This window comes from Fukomys damarensis, unplaced genomic scaffold (assembly GCF_012274545.1).
Source record: "Fukomys damarensis isolate Sample0158 unplaced genomic scaffold, DMR_v1.0_HiC HiC_scaffold_17, whole genome shotgun sequence".
Taxonomy (NCBI): Eukaryota; Metazoa; Chordata; class Mammalia; order Rodentia; family Bathyergidae; genus Fukomys; species Fukomys damarensis.
In genome coordinates, this window is record NW_022900929.1 from 5,545,204 (window position 1) to 5,569,724 (window position 24,521).

Genomic DNA, 24,521 nt, shown 5'->3' on the forward strand with positions numbered 1-24,521 from the left:
CCCACCTAGTCCCTTCTAGATATCTTCCCTAAAGTGTTGAAGACATCATATTACAGTGCTACATGCACACCCATGTTTATAGCAGCACAATTCCTAATAGCTAAACCTTGGAAGTAGTGCGTATGTCTCTCAGCAGATGAACGGATAAAGAAAATGTATTTATACACAATGGAGTACTACTCTGTTATAAAGAGGGAAAAACTTGAGTCATTTGTAGGCAAATGGGTACATTTCAAGACCATAATAAGTGAAATAAATCAAACACATAAGCTTAAATATCACAGTGTCTCTTACATGAGAAACAAAATATAGAGCAAAATAAAAGACAGATAATGGGAAACAGGGAGATCTTTTGCAAAGGGAAGGGGACCAAGGGATGGAAGGAGGGAAGAGAAACAGGGGAAGAGCTGGAAGAAGGGGATGGAAAAGCATTAAGGTGTGTTATGTTCATGTATCAACTCCCAACAAGGAATATAACCAGTGTGTTCTGTAAATAGGTACTAATAAGATATCAAAAGAAAAGAACACAATGTGTTCAAATTTTTAAAAATGTATTGCAGTCAGACGCATTGCCCTCAGTCTCCTTCAAAATACTCTCCTCCCCGTCCCTCCAAGCTCATCCCACGGTCCTTGCCACTTTCTTAAGCACGCTGGAAGTCCTCCTTTGTGTCCTTAGAACCATGGCGGTGTGTCTCACCCACCTTATCACGGATCTACCACCGTGTGGCTTCTAGCTCTTCCCCAAAGTCAAAATGACCATGAAAGGGAAATGTTTTGAATCAGTTCAGGACCTGGAGGCTGCCACAACACTGCAGCTAAAGATGCTCATGAAAGAGGACTTCCAGACCTGCTTCAGAAAGTGGCAAGAAGGATAGAGTGTGTCCAAATGAGCGGGAGGATTTTGAGGAGGAGTCACGGCAATGTGTCTTTTACTGTAATGAAATTTAAAAAGAAAGTAAACATTCATATTTATTATCATGCAGTGTACACCCATGGATTAGAGACAACCAGAAAATGAACCCTCCCCAGGCTTCCTCGCACCCCTCTGCTTTCCTAGCCTCACTCCTTTGCCTATGCAACCTCTCACCTTCTATGCTGTAGACATTTTTTATTTTTCTAGGATCTCATTAAAGATGGAGTCGTATGTAGTCTTCTTTTGAGCGTTTTTGCTCAGGATAAAGCTTTTGAGATGCATCCTACTGCTTTGTGTATTGATCAATGATTCATCCGGATTGATTAACGTTCCATTGTAAGTCTATATCACAATTTGTCCATTCACCTGTGGATATTTGGGTTGATTGGACTGTTATAGGCGCATATGTACAAGCCTTTGTGGGGACACATGCTTTCATTTCTGTTGGGTAGAACTGAGGTGTGGAATAGCTAGCCCATAGAGGTGTGTTTATATATTTTTTGTTTGTTTGTTCAGTATTGGGGATTCACATTGCCCTCTTTCATTAAAAATTTTTTTTTCAGTTTTTTAAATTTTGAGACAGGGTCTCACTTACTAAGTTGCTAAGTTGCCCAGGCTGGACTTGAATTTTCGATTTTCCCACCTCAACCTCCCAGAGTGCTGGGATTACAGGTGAGCCCCACACTGCCTGCCCAACATGTTTAACTTTTGAAGAAACAACCAGGCTTAGAAACTTTTAAATTGCTGACACTGAAAGGAGCAAGGGCTGTTACTCATGTGCTGTGAAAGAGGACAGACTCTGGAAGCTCGGGCTGGAGAGGTTTCAGGATGCAGCAGGCAGGATTAGCAACTTCTGCTCTGCACCGCTCAGCACACTCTTCTGAGGTCCAGGCCCCTCTTCCCAGGAAAGCAGTGCCAGCTCCGGACTGCAGCATCCAGAGATGACAGTCAGGGACCAAGTGCTCGAGACATCAGTCTGGGGCTGGGGGATCAGGCACGGCTGACAGGAACCAGAATGGCTCTGGGTGCTGATCCCAAAGGAACAGCACTGCTAAGCTGCAAAAAGAACTTTATTTCCGGATGGCACTGGAAGCAGGGTCAGGAGGGTTACACCTGTATGCCCAGCCCCAGCACCTATGGCAGCTGCCGGAGCCTGCTGAGCCCCTCTGAAGATCCTGCCCAGGTCGGCCTGTGACCCTCGATGTCCTTCACGGTCGTCCTCCTCTGGGGCTTCCGGGCTGCTCCTCTGGAGCCTGGAGGCCAGAGGGAGCCCAGGATTGGGACAGCGGCCGCCTACATGCCTGTGTCTCCTCCAGCTTGGGCTCCTGGTGAAAAGGAACAAACTGTCCTTTTTCGTGCTGGCAACAGCTCCCCAGTCAGGGACCCCGGTTCTCTGCGCTGCGGCAGTGCTTTGTGGAGGCATAGAAGCCCACCGGGCAGAGAGAAAGCTGATCTGATGGCAGTTCCCCCCGGAGTTCCGAGGGGGCCGATGAGCGGCCCACCTCGAAGGCAGCACGCCCCTCCAGCCCACCCCACGTCCTCCCCAACCCTTTCCTCTCCACCCTCTGACCCTCAGGAATCAACCTGTCGGCCCACACCCTTTTTTCAGGACTGGGAATTGAACCTAGGGCTGTGGCAAAGAGCTATGTCCCCACCTCCCATCCATCCCCGTTTTTAAAGTTTTTTATTCTGAGACAGAGTCTCGCTAAATTGCTAAATTGCCCAGGCCGAGCTGGAACTAGCGATCCTCCTGCCTCAGCTTCCCAGTGCGCTGGGATTACAGATTTACACCACCACACCCAGCCACCACCAGTCTGCGTTCCGTCCTTGGTATCTTTCCGCTCCCTCCCAGTCCATCCCCGCATCCTGCTCACTCTCGGCAGGTTCAGGACTTCCTTTTCTCCTGTCTGCTCCGCCCATGCGGGGCGGCTGAAAGTTTGCGACGAGCTGGGGAGGCTGTCCTGGCGGCCCGGGATGGGGGGGCCCTGGGCGGCCCGGAGCTGCAGGAGCGCGAGTAGGACAAGAGGCCGCCACATGGCCAGAGAGAGGACCTGGAGGGCGGGCAGTGGTCAGAGGCCCCGCCCCACCCACTCCGCCCTCCCCTTTCTGAGAGCCCACCAGGCCCACCCGCCCTTGTCCTTAGAGGCCTGGAGGCTCACTTCCGAAATGTCCTGTGTCAGCCCACGGTCCAGGCAACAGTCTCCGGCTCCCCAAGGACTGTTAGACGCAGACGGTTCTGTTTTGTAGCGGTCCAGGGCCAAGAAGTCTCCGCGAGACACGCCACGCCCTCCCTCCCTGTCACGCCCCAGGACTGGCCACGCCCACCCCGACACGAACAATGCCCGCGTCCTGGCCACACCCAAGAAAGCCACACCCTCTGCCCAGCCACACCCCTAACCCCTAGTCTCGCCTTCCTCCTCAGGTCCCAAGTCACGCGCCTCAAATCCTATCCTTGCCCAATGACCCAGCCAGGCCCCTCAAGCCTGAGTTGTGTCCCCACATCGCCTACATAAGGCCACGTCCCCTGGCCGTAGCCACACCCCTTTTAAACAGTGCTCCAGAGGCGTGTCCGCCCGCACCCGCCGGTTACGCCCCATCATGGAGACCACGCCCCCAGTAGGCCTGCTCTCTCTTGGTTGGCTCCCTCCCGCGGACCTGCCCCACCCTCCTCTCTGGTCTGTTGTGGCCCAGCTGACCAGGCCAGCCAGGTGCTTTCCAGCTCCTCCACGGTAATCCTTTGGGGTCCATCTTGCTGTCCATTCTTCAGTCCTCTTGTATATTAGGAGTGTATTAGTTTAATGTCCTTATTTTCTGATTCTATCATGGATGATGGATATTATTGCTGGATCTCTATTTTCTCCTCCTTGTAGGTTGGTTTGGTTTTTTTTTTTGAGACAAGGTCTCACTATGTAGTCCAGGCTGGCCTGGCAATCAGCAATCCTCAGAGTCGCTGGGATTATGGCTGTGTGCCACCCTCCTGGCTTTTTTCTGCATCTTTTATATGCCTGGCAGAAATGCCTTTTATTGGAAGCCAGACATTGTGAATTTTATGTTTTTAGGAGCTAGACTTTGGGCTGTTTTTTCTATTTTCACTGATGACTATTATCTGTTGGTAGACACAGACCAAATATTAATTATATCAGATCATGCCTATGTAGAAGTGGGAAATGATAGATGGCATTCTATGGTGAACATGTGCATTTAATCATGTTTTAGTTGTTTGGTTTTCTGCTTTTGCCGTTGTTTCTTTCTCCATTCGCTCAATAGACTTTTTATGATGGTAGATCTCATTTTCGCGATGTTTCTTCAAGGCATCCAGTTGTTCTTTAGTCTTCTGTCCGAAGAACCACTTCTCTTCAGCCTGCTCTCTCCTCCCAAAGGCCCCACCGGCGTCCCAAATCGAGCCAGAGGAACTCTCACGATCCCTGTCGGAGCTGAAGCCTCGGGTTTGCATGGCTCTCACTTCCCAAAAGCGGAGTCCGAGACGCAGCGCCTTACCTACCTACCATTGTTCCTAACGCATACTCCCTCGTCACTTGGCTTGGCAGGCTATTTATTCATTTTTAAATTGGTGGTACTTGAGATTGAACCAAGGTTACACTGAGCTACATCCCAGCCGTTTAAATTGCCAAGGCTGGGCTGAGCTTTGTGATCACTGCAGACCTGCTGGCCCACTCCAAAGCGTCCCCAGGGCTTCTCCACCCTCTTCCTTCTGTCCGTTGAAAGCTTAGCTCTTGGCTTCTGGAGGAACCGCGCAGGCCACTGCCCTGCCCACACTTGTTACCACTCCTCACGCCGGTTGCGCTCTGAAGTCCTGGACAGGCTGAGCTCCCTGGGTTCCTGTTCCACTGTCACCAGGTCAGGGAAGGATGTGACTGCGATGCAACGTGCAAAAAAGAATACATTTTGGAAGTTGGCTCAGCTATGTTTATGCTACATCTTCCTCCACGGAGACCCACTGTCTCCTTCCCTGAGGATTTCTGACATTTTCACTCCACACCTTTTACCCACAATCCTACTATTCAAAGAGAGTCCTCCAAATTGACAGGAACCACAAGGGTTTAACTTCCACAATGTGAAGAAGCTTTGTGGCAGAGAGAAAATATGGTACATTTTTCTTTGTGGCTTTGACAAAATCTACCTTGGGAATATTGCAACACTGCTTTGCTCTCATAGGCTTCTCTTTGAGGAGCTGTTTTCCCCAGGGTCCCTGTAATTTGGGATGGAACAAGGACAGTGGGTGAATTTTGTCACCTTGCATTAATGTTTTCTGCATACTTTGGAGGTGAAGTTAATTGAACCCTAGAGTAACAAACATGGGCTGGGTGGGGGTGACCTCTCAACGCAGTGAGGAGGCTTTGGTGATGTGCCTGGAGCACATGGTGCCAGGTGACAATGGGCAGAGAACATCCTACGTTGGTGTGGGAGAGTCACACTTCCAAGTCACAGCACAAATAAGGCATCACAGATCTGTTCACATTTCCAGCTTAGTACACACTAAGTGAAATATAAGGCAAGTATAGTCCACTCCACCAGGAATGTTGACCTCGCTGTGCCCTCATAAGCTTAGCCAGCCTCCCTCTGCACCTCCTACCAAGTGCTGTTATTGTTTTATGGGTGCAAAGTCTAGTTGCAGATTTCTTTCCGTCGTATTTGTGCTGTTACAACCATTACAGGCTGGGTACGGTGGCACACACCTGCAGTCACCACCATAAGAGGCTGACAGGATTGCCGAGTTCAAGGCCAGGTTGGGCAATTTTGAGACTTAGTCAGACCCTGTCTTGAAACAAAAAGTAGAAAGGGGATGTAGCTCAGAGAAAAGGCTCTGGGTTCAATCCCCAATACCACCAAAAGAAACAAAACCATGACCAAAATAAAACAAAAAATTCTATATATTACATTTGCTGAAATAATTATCTAAAACACCTTTTAAATGTAATTTTTCCTCAAATCAAATTCAGCTCTGTATTTACCCACTATTATCTCTACAGTAATGGTTAAAATGTACTTCAAATTCAGAAACATGAAAACAATATGACAAAATGTGAAGAGTTTACACATTAGCTTTTTTATTAACGAGGAAGCTCAAAACCACTGCTATGTGCCAGACCCATTTATATATGCAAGAGTGTACGATGACAAAATATGTAATAAGTCTTAACCTTCTCAAATATTTTACTTAAAATATATGTAATAGCTTTAAGGACACAGTGTAGGAAATCAAAGTAGTTGCTATTAAACTACTATGAGTATCATTGCAGTTATGAAAAATCTACCATTTAATTGCTGTTACATCACATATTCACATATACTGTACCCAGAAAAATATGAGTGCTGAGAAAGTTTGATTTTGATTTTTTAAAACTTTTATCAAAGGGTAATATACATGCAGAAAAAAATACATTTTAAGAATACAGCTCAAAACTTATTCAGCACCCAATTTCAAAACAGATTATTACCAGCACCAGATAAATATTCCTTGTAAGCACTGGCCAAGGATAAATGCTGTATCAATTTCTAATTGCATAGACAAGTTTTGCCCGTCCTTATGCTCTACACAGAATCACACGGTACACTTGGTTTTGTCTGTCTCCTTCATCAGCATGGTGAAATTCAGCTGCTCCTGCATGGGCTTACAGTTCATCAATCTTGTTGCTCTACAGTATTCTACTGGGGAAATACCACATGCATTTACTCATTCTATTACATACACATGCCTCAAGATAGTTCTTTTCTGCCTGTTTTGATTGAATAGCATATACCTGCCAATTTTACAAAAAGACCATGCTAACTGGCCATTCCACTTAAGAGTTCCTGTGGCTTGTGTCCTTGTCCAAACTTGCTTTTCACACCTCCATTTTAACCATTTCAGTGGGTGGGTAGCAGTAGTTTTGAATTTGCATTTCCCTGATTACTAATAAATAGAACACATCTTTTTGTGGTTTTTGGCCATTTTGGTTTATCATCTTTTGCAAAGAGGGTAGCCAAGTCTTTTGCCCCATGCTTCTGATGTGTAGGTGTTCTTTATATATTCTAGATCAAGCACCAGAAAACTATAGGCTCTAAATTTCCACTACATCCCGAGTGTCCCAGGTCTGTGAATAAAGCTTACTGGGAAACAGCCACATTCACTTATATGCATGGTCAGACATGGTGGTGCACAACTGTAATCCCAACACTATGGGATGCTGAGGCAAGAGGATTTCAAGTTCGAGCCCAGCTTGGGCAACTTAATGCATCTCAAGAAAAGGTAATAATAACAAGGCTGAGGATATGGATCAGTGTAAAGGCCCTGGGTTTAATTCCCAGTACAGCAAACCAAAAGCTGTGAGAGGGCCGGGGTTTTAGCTCAGTGGTTCCACTGCTTGCCTTGCTAGGGCAAGGTCCTGAGTCCGGTCCCCGGAACAAAAAAAAAAAACAAACAACAAAACAAAACAAAACAAAAAACAGCTGTGATTCATTTCTGTGCCATATTTGGCTGTTTTCATATAAGAGCAAAGTCAGGAAGCTACAATGGGACAAAGCCCTGAATTTTTACCAGCTGGCTTTTTATTGAGCTTACCGATGGTTTCTGTCTCCACTCTTTTTTTTTTTTTGAGACAGGGTCTCACTATGTAGTTGAGACTGACCTGGAACTCACTATGCAGCCCAGGCTGGTCTGGAACTCACAGTGATCCTCCTGCCTCAGCCTCCCTCCCGAGTGCTGGGATTACAGGCATGCGCCACCACGCCCGGCTCCACTCTCTTTCTTAATGTCTTTCTGATAAATGCAGTTCTTCAAGTTTGTGCATCCAAATGACCTAAATTTTAACTTGCAGTTTGGATTTCCAGATCTTAAGAAAACTTCACTTGTTCTGCTACAAAGTTTCTAAAATTCTAACAGACTTCATTCTCATCTTTTGTTAGGTTAGTGACTATGTGTGTGTCTGTTTCACTCCTTTTATCTTTCTGCCAATCTCACACCATAATTTCTATGGATTTATAAGAGATCATGATATCTGCAAGTAGCATTATACAGCTTTTACAAGACAGCATTGACTGTATTGCTGGCCTTTTGACTATTCATATCTACTTTAGATTTAACTTGTAAATTTCCACTAAAGAATTCCCTACTTTTTAAAATTATGGTTGTACTGAGTAGGGTGTGGTGGTGTGTGGCTGTAATACAATCTACTCAGGAGATTGAGGGAGGAGGGTCTTAAATTTGGAGCCAGCCTAAGCAACTCAGTGAGGCTGTCTCAAACATTACAATAAAGTAAAGGGTAGGGGTAAAGATCAGCACCAGAGTGTTTGTCTAGTATGCTCAAGGTCCTGTGTTCAATTCCCAGTACCACAAAAACAAGACTGTACTCAATATATGAGTTAACTTACGGAAACTGACATTGAGTTTCTCCTGAAATCCATAAACAAGAAACATCCCTCCATGTTGCAATTCTTATTTTTTCTGGATAAATCTCTTGAACATGTTAAACTGTTCCCTAGGCACTTGAAAAAAATTCAGATTTTTAAAGAAGTGGTATTCCTTTAAAAAATGTTATTTTTTGCTGGTATAATGAAAAACAAGTTTTGCAAAATTATCCTGTATGCAGAGACCTTGCTCAATTTACTCATTTTTATTATCTGAATATTCCTGAGAATATTCTACTTCCTAGTTCATGTCTCTGCAAATAAAATTTTACTTCTTTTCCAATCCATATATATATCCATCCATCCCCCTGGCTAAGTCCTTCTGTATAGTGTTGCATAAAATCTGTGCTAGAAGATATCCTTGACTTTTCATCATGGGAGAAAACTTTCATTATTTCACTATTACACATATTGTTTGTTATAGTTTAAGTTACTCTTTGTCCAATTAAGGAAGTTCCATTCTATCCATGCTTGCTAAGATTATAAATGGACATTAATTCTGTGAGTTTTCTGCATACCAAATCACCTTTATGTGATTAACAGTGGTTGACTTCTAAATATTTAACCACCCTTGCATTTGTGGAGTAAGACCCATTTGATCACCAGTTCACCCACTTCCCAGAACAAATTAGTTAGTTTGGTTTATACAGGAGTGGGTAATATGGCCATTATAAACAAGTTACAATAGCCCCTCCTTACCCAAGGTTTCACTTTGCATACTTTCATTTATCTGGGGTTAGCCAGTCCAAAAGCATTAAATGGGAAGTCTCAGAATAAATGATTCATAAGTTTTAACATGTGCACAACTGTAATTAAGAGCGATGAAATCTTGCACATCTTGCCTGGGACATGAATCATCCTTTTGTCCTGTGTATCCCTGCTGTATCTGCTACCTGCCCATCAAGTATCTAAGGAACACACCCCTTGTGGAGAAGAGGGGGCTACTGTGCTGGCAACAGATTGGATCATTATTGGTGTAAACTCATCAGGATTTACAGGATCAAGTGAAAAAAGCAGGTAGCCAAACTCTTCCAGCAAGAAATGAGGGAGGACATTAAGTTAATCAACCAGCAAATGTCTGCTAGAAACATATTGATTTGTTCAAAAGTATAGAGAATATGGGACAATAAACAAAATGACAGCCATATTTATATCACATAAAAATTCAGATAAAATGTCTCAATTACATAATACTGGCATTCCATGTACTCAAATCTATAGACCAGAAAACAAGACAGGTGAAGAACTAGGGGTATGTTAGAGTAGGGTAGCACATATAGCACTTGTTGTTTCACTGAAATAGGCTTAATCCCAAATTATGTATTCACACTTTATCAAAATAGTATTTTAAAAAATCCGTTTTTAGCTCAAGTTGAAAAGCACCCCTCTACGGATGAGGCACTCACTAAAAATGAACTTGTAAATTCCTCTAAAGAACTGAAAGCTACATACTTTACTATTACATAATTATCAAATATCCCACCAACAACATATCCCTGTTAGTACATTTTGCCATCCAATACTCGAGTAAGACTACCGTCTTTTCAAAATTATTCAAATCCTAACTTGCATAGAATTACCATTAGATTGCTTTGAAAAACAAAACAGGAAATATGTTTAATGCTATAGTCCTCACACCAACTCCTGATTTTAAAACTTCATTTTATAAATGAAAATTTATTCAGAGCTGATAGTTTGATCTTTCCTATAAATATGTTTTTACATCAGAAATATGGCTTTTAGCATAACAATTTTCAAGACAGTATGTTCTCCACATTCATCATATTGACAGATTTCTCTATAGTACTATTCCCTGATAGGTAAATACAGTTTGAACCTAAAATAAATAATATTTATAAAATTTCACACCTGCATAAAATAGCTGGTGTCTCATGAGTTATATCGTCTTCTTGAAGGCTTTGCTACTTGGTGCACTGTTAGGGATTCTTAGAAAAATCCAATTATAATGGATCTAAAAATTCAAAATTTTTCCCCATTCAGGAAGATGAATAGTCAAATGAATATTAGGCTCACTACTGAATTTCCCATATTTGTACAGTCAGAAGTTTTTCTAAAAATTGAGATTTGATTTCAGGAATTTTCCACATTGAGCACATTCATATTCCCTCTTTTATGAATTCTCTGATGGCTATTGAAGGCTGATCTATGGTGGAACTTTTTCCCACAATCATTACATTCATAGGGTTTCTCTCCTGAATGAGTTCTGTAATGTACAGTGAGGTATGACTTCTGAGAAAAGACTTTTCCACATTCATTACATTCATAGGGTTTTTCTCCTGAATGGCTTCTATAGTGTACAGTGAGGTTTGACATCCGAGAGAAGACTTTCCCACACTTGCTACACTCATAGGGTTTCTCTCCTGAATGGATCCGATGATGAATTGTGAGATAGGACTTCTGGGAGAAGAATTTTCCACATTCATAACATTCATAAGGCTTCTCACCAGTGTGTACTCTCTGATGTCTAAAGAGGGATGAATTATGGGAGAAGGTTTTCCCACACTCATTACATCCAAAAGGCTTCTCTTCAGCATGTCCTCTGTAATGTACAGTGTAGGTTGTCAACTCAGAGAAGGATTTTCCACATATATTACATTCATAGGTTTTCTCCTCTTCTGGAAGGGGCTGGTGTCCATTGAAGGCTGAATTTTCAAGGACAATTTTCCCACACTCATTACATTCATAGGGCTTCTCTCCTACATGGACTGTATCATGGTCAGCAAGACATGGTGACTGAGGAAACTTCCCACATTCACTACACTCATGGAGTTTCTCTTCTGCATGTACCTTTCGATGCCTGATGAAGGCTGAATTTAAATTGAAGGTTTTGCCACACTCAGTACATTCATAAGGCTTCTCTTCTAAGTGACTCCTATAATGTATAGTGAGGTATGACACCCTTGAAAAGAATTTGCCACATTCACTACACTGATAGGGCTTCTCGCCCGTGTGTGTTCTCTGGTGAGTAATAAGGGTAGACTTTCGGTAGTAGGACTTCCCACACTCATTACACTTATAAAGCTTCTCTCCTGTGTGGGTTCTCTGATGGTCACTGAGGGCTGACTTGCGGGAGAAGGATTTCCCACACTCACTACATGGATACGGTCTCTCTCCTGAGTGGTTTCTCTGGTGTAGGGTGAGATGTGTCTTCTGGCAGAAGGTTTTCCCACACTCACTACATTCATAGGGCTTCTCTCCCGAGTGAGTTCTCACATGCTGTGTAAGGTGTAACTTCTGACAGAAAGTTTTTCCACACTCAGAACATTTATAGGGCTTCTCCTCCAAGTGTGATCTTCGATGTACAGTGAGTGTTCCCTTCTGACTAAAGGACTTACCGCACACATTACACTCATAGGGTTTCTCTCCTGTGTGGGCCCTCTGATGAATGATGAATTTAGACTTTTTGCAAAACGACTTTCCACATTCTGTACATTCAAAGGGCTTCAATTCTATCTGTGATCTCTCATAGGCATTAAAATTTGACATCTGGATGAAGTCTGGCTCAGAATCATTCCACTCATATGGTTTCTCCCCCATATATGCTCCTTCATGATGAGCAATGAAAACAGCTTCACTATCTAAGGCTTCCATGCACTCGTAGTCAAAGGGCTTCTCCAAATTAATTCTCTGCAGAATATTTTCTTCACTTTGAGAGTAGGTGTCCTCGTTTTGATTAAACTTACAAAGATTCTCTCCGTGATAAATTTTCCCACATTCATTACATACATCAGGTTTCCTCCTTGCATAGCTTCCATCACTACCGATTAATTCTGAAACAGTTTCTAACCTCTTCCCACAGGAAACACATCTGTGAACTATTATGCTTGAAGGATCAAGGTTTGTTTCCACATTATAAATTTTATCAAGTGCATCCTTTCTCTCCTCTGTCAAGGTTTGGCTATGAATATCAACAGCTTGCCTTGAACGTTCATCTTCATTTTCTTGGATTCTCTCCATCAGGTCATCAATTTTCCATACTTCTGAAAAGAAAAAGGAGAACAAACCTAGTGAATCTGGACATATAAGCTACAGAAAGAGTGGTACTTAAATATCTTATTTGTGAGGCCAACTCTGGCTTTGGGGCCAATATATACAAATAAAAAATAAATTATGAGTGTATTGTTCTTTTTCCTTTAATTTATAATACAAAACACATACATACAGGGGTAGAGGTTGGTGGGGAAGTACGAGGATGGAACTTAGTAGGAGTGGAAAAACAAAAAGTGAATTCACATTGAATACAATTACCTTTCTTATATTACAAATATTATATTAAAAACTTTGGTAGAGAAGGTGAAATAAACTCACTGAATAAGTGCTAGATCCAGGAAGAAACAAGAAGACTCAGAACAAAAGGGTTTCATGAGAAAACAAGAATAATTATTGGGCATAGAAGCAAAAGGGATATTTAAGTATGGATTACACTTGGTATAAGTAGACTGTGATTCATATGAAATTGCCAACATACCAGTTCATACCAACAAGACTGCCAAACTAGGCCATTCCAAAATCACTGCCTTTCTACTCTACACATAAATCCAAATAAGCATTCTAAAAAGCTCAAATTTCCTCATGTTAGACAGATGGTTCCACTATAGAGCTCAGAAGTTTGACACAAATAGTTTAACCATTCATTTTCTTTCAGTTTGCTGATTAGATTTTCTAAAACTCGTCATGTCCCTGTCATATTTCTTCTTAATTCTGAACACAAATAAGAGCGTCCATTCTCCCCAGGTTTCATTTGGTGAAAAACCTTTAAATGTCAAATTCCTAAAGTTGTCCCTGCAGAATCAACTGGGAAGATCATTTTTTAAAATTTGATATTCACTCACCTGGACAAGTCTGAGAGAAGTCACCATCTATTGTCCATGGCTCCTCACCTTGTTCTAATTTAATGATCACATTGGGTTTGGTAACATCATACCCTGTTAACAAAAAATGGAGAAGGACTTGGGACTGGCTGGCTGCCTCAGAGGCTACATAATAAAGTACACTAGCTTTTACATTATCAAAAGTAGAACCTTTCAATGGAGAAGACACAAAAATTTGACATATGCCCAAAAGCAACAAAAAGGTCTTATCACTTGTTTCTACAAATCAAGAGCAAAATCATAAACTCAAAGTGTTCAGAAATTAGGCTATCTCTGGATGTGATGATTTATGACTGTAATCCCAGCACTCAGGAGGCTGATGCAGGAGGATCATTGTAAGCTTGGGGCCAGCCTGGCCTACACAGTGAGTCCCTGACTCAACAACAACAACAAAAAAAAAGGGAAAGAAAGAAAGCTGACCTTACCCACAGAAATGAGGTTGTTATAGTTCTCCAACATCACATCCCTGTATGTCACCTTCTCATCTGGGTCCAGCTGCTGCCACTCCTCTTGAGTGAAGTCCACAGCCACATCCTTGAATGACACCAGCTCCTGCAATGGCACAATTGGAACTGAGTGACATGAAAAATGTATAGAAGGACAAGATCTTCTCAAGATCACTGATAAAGTTAACCATAAACACTGTACACCTTATTTTAGATTAGACTGTGGAAGGAAAGCAAACAATATGGGCAACACATTGCCTTTGAATTCTTTAATAGATAAACAAAAATAACCAAAAAACAACAGAGCTCCAAATTTTCTGGGGAGCTCATGAATTCAGGGGGACATAAGGTAGGTAAAAATCCTATTCCTGCTCTCAAAAGACTGACAGTGTGATGAGGTGACCCATATATAAGCAAACATACATGCTTCCCTTCTTGTCTCTTTCTGTGGTCTCTTTTGCTGGTTGGGCCCTCCCCTGCTCCTCCACTCCTTCCTGGTGGAGTACCCACAATTTGGGTCCTTTCCCTTTCCCTTTCCTTCCCATTACCTCTCTGCAGCTCTCATCTTGCTTGAGCACTTTGATCCTGTGCCTCTTTCCTTCCCATGTCAACCACCTCTGGTTAATCATATAGGTAGGTGTTTTCTTTCCTCCAAGTTACACTTCATTCTTGCAGCAACATACTTTTTTTTTTTCCTTACTGGGTCACTGGCTTTCACACTGAGCTACACACCCAGCCCTTTTTTAAAAATTCTTAATTTTGAAACAGTACTGCTAAGGTTGGTTAGGCTGGCCTCAAACTTATGATCCTCCTGTGTCTGGCTCACAGAGTGCTGGAATTACAGGTGTGTGGCCCCAGACCCACCTAGCAAAGTATGTTTTTTATTGAATGAATACTCATAAGTGTAGTCACAGAGCAATGCATACACGGTGAAGAGTGGTTTGACTGAAGGAACTCAAACTATTTTAACTGTACGCTCTCAGACTAGGCTTTAAAGATTTGGCTAATTTGAAGTCCCAAAAGGAGAACAGTGTATTCTACAGGATTAATGGGGAAGATGACAATGAGATATAGAAAGTATCAATGGCAAAAACTGAAGAAGCATCAATTTTTAAAAGGTTGATATGATAAAGAGGCCAAAAGAAACCAAGAAGGTGCTTTTCCAAGGACAGCTTTCGACTATTAGGGTCAATTCTAAGTCAAAGTAAATCAAACATATACAATTACATTTTCACTTCAAAAAGAAACAACAACAACAACAAATGGATTTCCTTCTCCTAAGAGCACCAGAACACAGAGATATGAGGAAAAACTTCTAAGGACATCCTTGAAGTAAGCTAACCAGAGCCACAGGTCACAAACTACACAGGGCTGAGAGGATGCAACCAAAATGAATGCAGACTCTCCAACAGAGCCCTTGAAGATGTCCAAGCCCACTGCAGAGCCTAGGGCTCCTGTGGGTGGTAGAGTGACTGGCTGACATAGAAACAAACTGCAAGAGCATCCACAGCTTGGGTGGTGCCCTGGTTTCACCAGAGACACAGCAGGGTGCCCATGACAGCAGACCACTGTTGTTAGGGCAATTATATGTTCACTGTCCAAGGAGAAACATTCTGTCTGGGATACACCATAAATCAAGTGGGATACCATGGAACAGGTTCAACCCAAGACCATCTTAGGCAAAACAGGACATGTATGCAACCCTATCCAGAGTGGACATGAAGTTTTTCCATTAAAGGCAAACTAAACAAATGATTCACAATGTAAAGCAACTTGACCAAATGATGCTTGTCCATCAATTCAGCACTTTTCCCAAATGAATCCATACCCATCTAAGTAAATATCTTTCCTTATTTACTTGTGGACTTTGCTGCCAATGCCAAGGAAAGAGGCCTCAAATAGGGTAAATATTTCAGTATATTCACATAAGCTTTTAATAATTATTTTCTCACAAATTTTATCATAAAATCAGGATTTATCATGTAATTAAGAAAATAGCATAAAGATATGCATCAAGATAAGCAACTAAACACCGATGGAATCAAATTCATAAAAAGGAAACAGAACTTATATTTTGTCAGATTCACTTTCTTTTCTTTTGGGAGGTGGTGAGGGAAGGGGTTGGGGTAGACAGGGTCAACTTAAGTTGCCAGGTAGGCCTCAAATTTGCAATCCTCCTGCCTCTGCCTACCAAGGAGCTGGATTTTCAGGAGGAACTGACTCACATTTTTACATGAATTCAGGAGTTATCACTTGGGCCTGATGACACACACTTTTAATCCCAGCACTCACAAAACTGAGGCAAGAGGATCCCCAAGAGTTTGAGGCTATTAGGTTATAGGGTGAGTTCAAGGCCTACTTAAACTATATAGTGAGACCCTGCCTTGAAACACCAAACCCACTGCTACCACCACCACTGGCCATTAAAAAATGCAAACTAAAATAAATATTCCACCTGACTCCAGAAAGATTAGCCATTACCAAGAAATCAAATAATAGCAAATGTTGGAGGGGCTGTGGAAAAAGGACCCCTTCTATTTTGCTAGTAGGAATGTAAACAAGTACAATCACTAAGGAAGTCAGTATGGAGATTCCTCAAAACACCCAGAACTAGAAATTCCATTCAATGAGCTATTCCCCTTCTTGGTTTCTCCATTAAGGAGTTAAAGGCATCATATTATAAGACACATGCATATCCACGTTTACAGCAGCACAACTCATAATAGTTAAATCTTGGAAGTGATCTGTTTGTCCATCAACAGGTGAATGAAAAAGAAAATATGGTATTTATACACAGTATTTATACATGCCATAAAGATAGACTTGAATCATTTGTAGGATACTGGATGTACTGTGAAACAGTAAAGTTAATTGAAATAAATCAGACACACAGGCTTAAGAACTGTATAGCTTCTTTTATATGAGAAACCTAAAGTATAACTTAAGAGCAAAATAAAATATAGGAAATGCGGAGACCAAGAAAAAAGACCAAGAGATGGAGAGAGGGAAAGGATACATAAAAAGAGTTAAGATGTGTTATGTACATGTTCCAGCTCCACATGAGAAATGTAAACATTATGTATCCTAAATGTACAGAAAAAAAGAAAAGGGACTGAGAAATAGATGGAAAGGGAGGGGAGGAAAGAAAAGGGGATGAAAGAAGGCAGTAAGATGTATTGCGTACATGAACAGCTTCCCATAAGGAATGCAAATATTATGTACTATAAATGTGTACTAATACAAAACAAACAAAAAAGTCAGCAAGATATTGCTTCAGAAAGGAAGAACACTGTGCTGAGAAACAGTCATCAGAAAATAATGAAGAGATTGGATTGGACTGTAGAATTGTTTTAAAAATCCTCAACAGGCTTGGTTAATAAATGGGACACAGAATGCTATCTAATGAAGTCTCCCAGAAAATAAGAGATAGAAATGATGAAAACAGATTAGGAATATAAAGTCAGACTCAATAAATTCAACACTTTCAAAAAGAGAGAACAAAAACAACAACAAAAAAATAGAGAACATAGGGCCGGAGGTTTAGCTCAGTGGTGCTACACCTGCCTCATAAGCGCAAGGACCTGAGTTTGATCCCTGGTGTAAAAATAAATAAATAAATGAATGAATAAAGAAAGAAAGAATAGGAAAGGAAAAAAAGAGAAGAAATAGAAACCACACAGGCTGAACAAAAATAATCAAAAGATGACCTGCAAATGACACCCAGGCAAAAGATTCACAGAAGCCTCTACCTCCAAGATGGTCCTCTCATTTGCAAACAAGAACACTGGTGAATCCGAGATCCAGAAACTTCCAGTTAAGTATCCAAAATGGAAAAAAATCTAAAATGTTAAATAGAGAAAAAAGAAAACACTACTGATTCTGGCAACTGATAATAAATTTCCCATATGATAGAAAACAATGGAGAACTGCCCACAACTTTGAAGAGAGGAGATTTACAACCTAAACTGTGTACCAAGACAAGCTCGTATTTATGTATAAAGATAATAGGAAGCCACTTTCAGAAAAGCAAGAAAATTTGTTACCTAAGAAAATGGTTTCTGTACAATTCTCAGACCACTATGAAACAAGACCAGGCTTTCAGTGCTGCTGTAGGAAGCAGACTGTGGCGCCACAAATTTTCCTTGTAGGGGAAAAAGGTAAATACTCAATGACTGTGCATCCTATTATCCATACAAGATGCACCAACGCCAGTGGATGTCACTGACACAACCAACTGCACACCAGGCTCCCTGAGACAACAAACGTATAGGTGCAGAACACGCATGAACATCCACAGGCCAGACACAAGCTGAGAAACTCATCCATGGAAAGGAATAACCTGAGCTAAGGAAGCCCAGAAGACAGAGGTGTTGTAGGGCAGGGGTGCTATAGGGCTTGGAAGGCTCATTAACCAATAAATCATGTAAAATCAAATGCCAACATTACTTATGTCAAAAAAAATTGCCCAAATAGAATACTAACAAACAACCCAATACCAGACTAACCACAGAACGTACAGTAGCCAAATGGGACTTAAGAACATAGATTAGTTTAATATTTAAAAAGCCATAAGTACAATATGCCATTATAATAATACAGGTAAGAAGAAAACATTTGTTTCCAAGACACCTAAAAAGCCTGACAATATTCAAAACGCATACCTGGCTTTTCCTTTTTTCCCCCCATCTTTTTTATGGTGCTTGGGGTTGAACCTAGAACCCTGTGCACACTAGGCAGGTACTCTAGCACTAAGCTACATCCCCAGCCTGGCACACCAGCCCGATTTTGAAAGGAACACAAGAAAATAAAATCTGACGGATACTTCAGTGTCATCAACACATATACCTTAAACACATATGCACTTTCTTATACCTTAACACGCCCAGTATATGCGTGATGTCCACTTACCTATCTCTACACACAACGCATACACATACATATCTCAATTACAGGTGAGCACACACATATAGTACATGTTGAGTTTACACACACACACACACACCTCCGTTCTCTCAGTTCTGAAGTCAGGAAAAGGGGAAACACTATACACATTCTCACTAAAAGCAGGACAAGGTAAAATGCACAGAATCTCTAATCAGAGATGAGAAATACTAAAACTGGAGGAATAAGATGGATGAAGAAAAGCTATTTCTATTTGCTGATGATATTAAAACTCAGATAACTGCTGATGAAACTAACTCAAGAAAAGAATTTTAAGGTTAACACAAACCAATAGCTTTCATTATATGAGTAAGATAGAATTCAAGTGTACATGTGGCTTACAATAACTGAGAGATAAAACTCTTAGCAAAAGACGTATGAAATCTCTACCAGGTAAAGTTTAAAATACTCAAGGTCAAGGAAATAAACCTGAAGAAATGTAACATTCCTTGCTCTTGGGTTAATCAACTTAATAACACAAATATATCAGTTACCCTAAATCACTTACATGTGTCACACCCTATGTTCATTTCAGCACTCTCCGAACACAGACAAGATGGTGAATCTACAAACAGCCTTTTAGGGTTCTACGATGATAGGGACATCTCAAATCACTGAAGCAGAACTAACTTTTAGTATATGGTGTTATGGTTTGGGTGTGATCTAAGAGGCACCCTAGAGTCCACTGGGATTAAAGTCTTGGTCCCTAGGATGGCACTGTTAAGAGATGGTGGCACAGCTGAGGGGGGACCTAGTGACGGGTCCTTAGATCATTGGGAGTGTGCCCTCAGAAGGGACTGTAGGAGCTGGTGTAGTGGCAAAACCTGTAACCCCAGCACTGAAGAAGCTGAGGCAGAAGTATCTCAACGGCTTTGAGGCCAGCCTAGGGTGAGTTCAAGGCCAACCTCAACTACATACTCAGAAGACCCTATCTCAAAAAAACAAAACAAAACAAAAAAAAAAACGAAAGAAAGGAGTATAGAACACCAATCCCTCTGACTTCCTGCTTGGTGATATAAAATCTCACACACATGCACCAAGAACACATGCAGTCAGGAACAGAGCTGTTGTCAGCACTGTACCCTTCAACTTCCCAAACTGGGAGCTAAACAAACCTTTCCACTTTATACTTACTGCCTCTAGTATGTCCCTGTAAGGCAAACCTAATACCAATGCTGCAAAAAGAAGTGATAAACACCCGAACAGGCATAAAACTGCATCCATACCTTATACTACAAAAGAATCCACTCCACCTGGATCAGTGATCTAAATGTGAAAGGCCCAACCATACAGAAAAAAATAGGTGGCTGTCACCATAACCTTGCTGTGAGGAAAGGCTTTCCAACCGTGACTTACAGATATAGAATCCAGTGGTACTTTGGTTCATGAACACTTTTGTTTGCAAACAATGTGGTTCACAAACAAAAGTGTTTGGCAAAATTTTATTTTTGTTTGCAAACTACATGAAAGTGACAGACATGACTGTGGCCATCTTTCCTGCACAAACAAGAACATGGGAATCTTTTCTAGAATCGTGGAACAAATCAAGTTCATGAACTGAGGTACCACTGTAAAGAAACATTAGAAACTTCTGCTTTGTCATGACCGCCACCACCACCACCAACAACAACACACATGCCAAACAACAACACACACACACCAAACAAAATACACAAAGCATTGATTTTTAAGAACACTCACCATCAGGCAGGGAGAAACAGTAACCTGAGAGAGATAGGAAACTAGGTTAGCCCCGCAGCTACTGCCCAAGAATTTCCAGGCCATAAACAAGGGACAGAAGTGAGGAGAAAGAGCTTAGAGTTTGGGGAAAACAGAACAGAAAATATAGCTCAAAAGGAAGAAAAAAACCAATCAAGAGAAACTGGTTAAGAATGGACACAGTTTGAACAGAGAACATGGAAACTCTGCAACTAACTATTCCCTAAGTCCAAAATACTGGAGTAGAGTCAGGCAAGAAGGAAAAAGGTCTAACATCTGAGATGAAAATTTACTGGGTAAAACTGATGGCACTACAGAAAGGAGAAAAAAAGATCTTGGAATGAGAAGATGCTACAAAGAGGCCATGTTAAATGAAATTTAGAGAAAAGATCACTGAAAGTGAACAGCATCAGTGAGCAATTTCAAGCACCCTAATATACAGGTAACAGGAACAAATGAAGTTGGCAGGTAGTGGTTGTTGAGGAAATAATGGTCAAAATCTCCCCAAAGGCCAGGCATGATGGCACACACCTATAATCCCAGTACTCAGGAGGCTGAGGCAGGAGGATCACCTCGAGTTGGAGGGTAGCCTGGGCTATGCAGTGAATTCAAGGCCAGCCTGAACTACAGAGTGAGACCCCGTCTCAAACAAGCCAAAAGCAAAATGAAAAAAACCCTCCATTCTTCAAATAGTATAATGACAATGAGAAATTATTTCACATTAAGTAGACTTAAAAAAAAGGTAACAGCTAAATGAAATTTATAATCCTAGACTAAATCTTTTGCAAGAACTAAGAGAAAGAAATTACTGGGAACTGGAAAATGAACTGCAGTTTCAAGTATTGTATCAATTTAAAATTTCTTGAATTCAGTAACTATGCAATAGATATGTAAGAGAATATCCTTGATGGTAGTAAGTACAACTTGAAACATAACAGGTGAAGAAGCACAGCATGTAATAGCCACTCTCAAATCAATCAGGAAAAGAAAATATGTGTGTAAATGTGCATGAATTTATAGACACATGATTTATGAAGAAAATATGGCAAAATTTTTAGAATTGGAGCATCTGGGCAGAATAAAAATGAGATTTCTGTGTACAGAAATTTAATAAGTGTTTCAAAAAGACTCAGAATCCAACTTAAAGGAATTCTCCTGGCCGAAAATGGAACCACTTAAGTATCAAGAAGAATAACAATTTCAATGTTCTAAGATACATGAAAAGTTTTGAAGCTAATGGGTGCATGATAAAACAAAAAACCAAGTTAGTCAAAAACCTACTTGGGCCAGGCGTGGTGGCACATGACTGTAATCCCAGCACTTGGGAGGTTGAGGCAGGAGGAGCGCTGTGAATTCAAGGCCAGCCTAGGCCACACAGTCAGACCCTGACTTCAAAAAGATAAAAAGAAGCCTCCTGAAATGGTAGCTTTTTTTTTGGTACCAGAGATAGAACTCAGGACCTAGTGCTTGTCAGGCAGGTGTGGTGCCACTGAGCTAAATCCCCTGCCTGCCTACTTGACATTTTGAAAATTGTCTTTCCAGTGTGAACCATACAACCAAAATACAGTTTACTTTTAGGCATTTATTCCAGCAAGGAAATGATGAAGAAATAGATTACTTTTACACTATTACTACTCTGCCTCCCCTAGTGGATCAAGGGATCATTGCAATAATCATACACAAAAACTAAGACAAAAAAAAATAAAAGAATATGTTCCCCTAAAAGAAAATGCACAAACGCTACGTACAACAGTCTTGATGAAGGAATTGAATATAAATATAATTAAATTTACAGACTGGACAGCCAATTATACAAGGCATACCTGAAGATAAAAAAAAAGTTAAAATGATGGCAACACATTCCAAACTGAGAAACTAAAGATATGCATCCCAGTTTCTTCAAAAATAACTGATAGGGAACTTGAGAGCCAAGGCAGAAAGATCACTGCAAGTTTGAGGCCAGCCTGGGATATTCAAGTGAATTTAAGGCCGGCCTGAACTACATAGTGAAACCCTGTCTCAAAAAAAAAAACAAAACAAAACAAAACTGGTATGCTGGGCCTGTAATCCCAACACTCTGGGAGGCTGAGGAAGGAAGATCACAAGGTCGACCCTAGCACAGGTAGCCTAGAAACTTGGTGAGACCCTGTCTCAAAAGAGAAACTAAAACAGGACTGGGGATGTATCTCATTGCAAAGGTCCCAGACTCAATCCCCAGTACCTCACAAAGAAAAATCAAAGGGGAGGGGGCAAAATAATACAATAAGGACATATTTGGGCTACTATGGCTAAACCAACTGTGAAACATGTACTCTATTTGTAACCTGACAGAAAAGAACATATCCCAAAATTTTAGAAAATGAAACTTCAAATACAAGGTGTATATATATATATATATATATTAGAAAGGATGATACTAGCCAAGTGTGGTGGCTGAGGCAAGAGGATCTCCACAAGTTCAAGGCCAGTCTAGACTGCACAGTGAGTTCTAGATCAGTCTAAATAAACTACACAGTGAGACCCTGCCCCCTCCCAAAAATGTGTATTTTGCTCACAACATTTTAGTAACTGGAAAAATGGCATGTACGAAGCTCTTCTGGGGCAGTTAACCCACCCTTACATTCACAACAAGAATGTCATACACTGCAATGATCTATGGATTTCGGATACTGGGAAAGCCGGCCCAATTTTTAAATCAACTTCAACAAAGAATTTTTTCTAGGAAATTTTTAAAACACAAGAGTAACAAAAATGGTTCCTTCTTTTTCAAGCCGGGCAGGTGCGGAGTACTGGGCTTAAACCCAGGGAATTCTCACAGAACTCTATCTCCATTTTTATTTCAAGACAGGGTCTAGCTAAATTGCTCAGGATGGGCCCGAACTTCCAATCCTCCTGCTTCAGCCTCAGAGAATACTAGATTACTGGCCTAGGCCATACACCCTGGAAATGGTTTCTTCCAATAGTCAATGCACAGTTTGTAATAAATATTATTTTCCCTTTGCTGTGTCTGTCAAGGAGAAAAACAGACCTTGGTTTAAAAAAAGAAATTCTCAAGGTTCATCTGCCACTCTAACTGCAGTTTACATGATAATGTCTTTTATCCACTCCTGCATTTCCATTTTATTTTATTTTAAATTTCCATTTAAAAATCAGATTTTTAGAAAACGTCTGACTCAAAGAAGAGGCATGAGGGAGTAAAGAGACACAGCCAGGAAACTCACCTGCAGTCTGTACATTTTCAGTTGTTCTCAGGAAAGTGACTGACTGCTGCTGGCGGACCCAATCTCCCGAAACAGAGCCACCAAACAAAATCACACCCAGTGGAAACTGTCGATGGGTGAAATGGGTGACAGGGAAGAAGCACACATCATTAATACCAACACACTCACAAGCTGTTTAGGTGGGCTGGAATCTCAATGGGGAATGCAAACATTGCTTTGTCACTTGGACCCCACTTAATACAAAGGCAGGGAAACAAGACGGAATAGGAGGGAGGTCAAGAAAGATGGGAGGGAGGGAGGGAAGGAGGCAAAGGTGGATGGAGAAAGGGAGAAAAGAAAATTACCACCCACCTGGCTACTCACATATTTTTCTACTGTATCTTTAAGTTGCTTAAAACTCGATGCAGCCATAGCAATTCAGCATTTCAGCGCTCAAAAGTAGGATTCCTGTGCATAGACACTGTTTTGTTTTTAAATGATCTGACTGAAAGGTGACTGCTGTACGTAAAAACTGGAACACTGTGGACAGAACACTAGCCTGGGAGCAGAAGAACACCTGCTCTGGCTCAACCTCTTCCTCTACAACTGATACAAGAGACCTGTCCAGCGCTACATAGACTCTACAAGGCACACCCGAAAAACTCAGCGGACAGACAGCAGGGGACTGACGGACGCCTACAGGCCCCTTGGGAGAATCTGGAGTGGCCAGTACATGAGGGGGTTTCGGGGTGAAGAGGGCGGGCTGCAGACAGACGCCCGCAGCTGAGGCTGGGGACGTCCCTCTCTGGCACACCTCATACCCGCAGATCTTCCCGAGGAGCACTCGGCCCGTGCAGCCAGCCTGCGCTCCCCCGACAGGCCGTTCCTCCCGGGAGCCTTCCACCGCCCTCCTCGGCCTACTCGCTTCCGACCTCGCCCAGAGGCGGCGACCCCTTCCCAATCCTTCGGCCGGGACTCCGCAGCCTCGGCCGCGCTGCTCCCG

The 24,521-nt window shown here is 41.7% G+C and overlaps 1 protein-coding gene and 2 long non-coding RNA genes across 3 annotated transcripts; 1 reads left to right on the forward strand and 2 right to left on the reverse strand.

Annotated features, from left to right (window-relative positions):
• Window positions 1-1,957: 1,957 nt before the first annotated feature.
• LOC104853874 lies at window positions 1,958-3,195 on the reverse strand. Its single transcript, XR_777888.2, has 3 exons — window positions 3,073-3,195; window positions 2,788-2,964; window positions 1,958-2,238 (listed from the first exon to the last, which is right to left on the reverse strand). It is a non-coding gene; the product is annotated as an uncharacterized LOC104853874 (long non-coding RNA).
• A 126-nt stretch (window positions 3,196-3,321) lies between these two features.
• Window positions 3,322-12,422, forward strand: LOC104853873. The gene is made up of 3 exons (XR_777887.2): window positions 3,322-3,642; window positions 12,141-12,178; window positions 12,302-12,422. It is a non-coding gene; the product is annotated as an uncharacterized LOC104853873 (long non-coding RNA).
• Rbak (RB associated KRAB zinc finger) lies at window positions 8,061-23,625 on the reverse strand. The gene is made up of 4 exons (XM_010612071.2): window positions 23,540-23,625; window positions 13,638-13,764; window positions 13,174-13,266; window positions 8,061-12,321 (listed from the first exon to the last, which is right to left on the reverse strand). Exons 1-4 carry the CDS (start codon window positions 23,552-23,554, stop codon window positions 10,412-10,414), a joined length of 2,145 nt encoding a protein of 714 aa, XP_010610373.1. The 5' UTR covers window positions 23,555-23,625; the 3' UTR covers window positions 8,061-10,411.
• Between the last annotated feature and the right edge of the window lie 896 nt (window positions 23,626-24,521).

Coding starts and splice junctions, on each gene's coding strand:
- Rbak (XM_010612071.2), bottom strand. Junction 13,267..13,637: donor TAACAACCTCATTTCTGTGG/GTAAGGTCAGCT, acceptor TTTTGTTAACAG/GGTATGATGTTACCAAACCC. Junction 12,322..13,173: donor CTTCTCTCAGACTTGTCCAG/GTGAGTGAATAT, acceptor TTTTCTTTTCAG/AAGTATGGAAAATTGATGAC.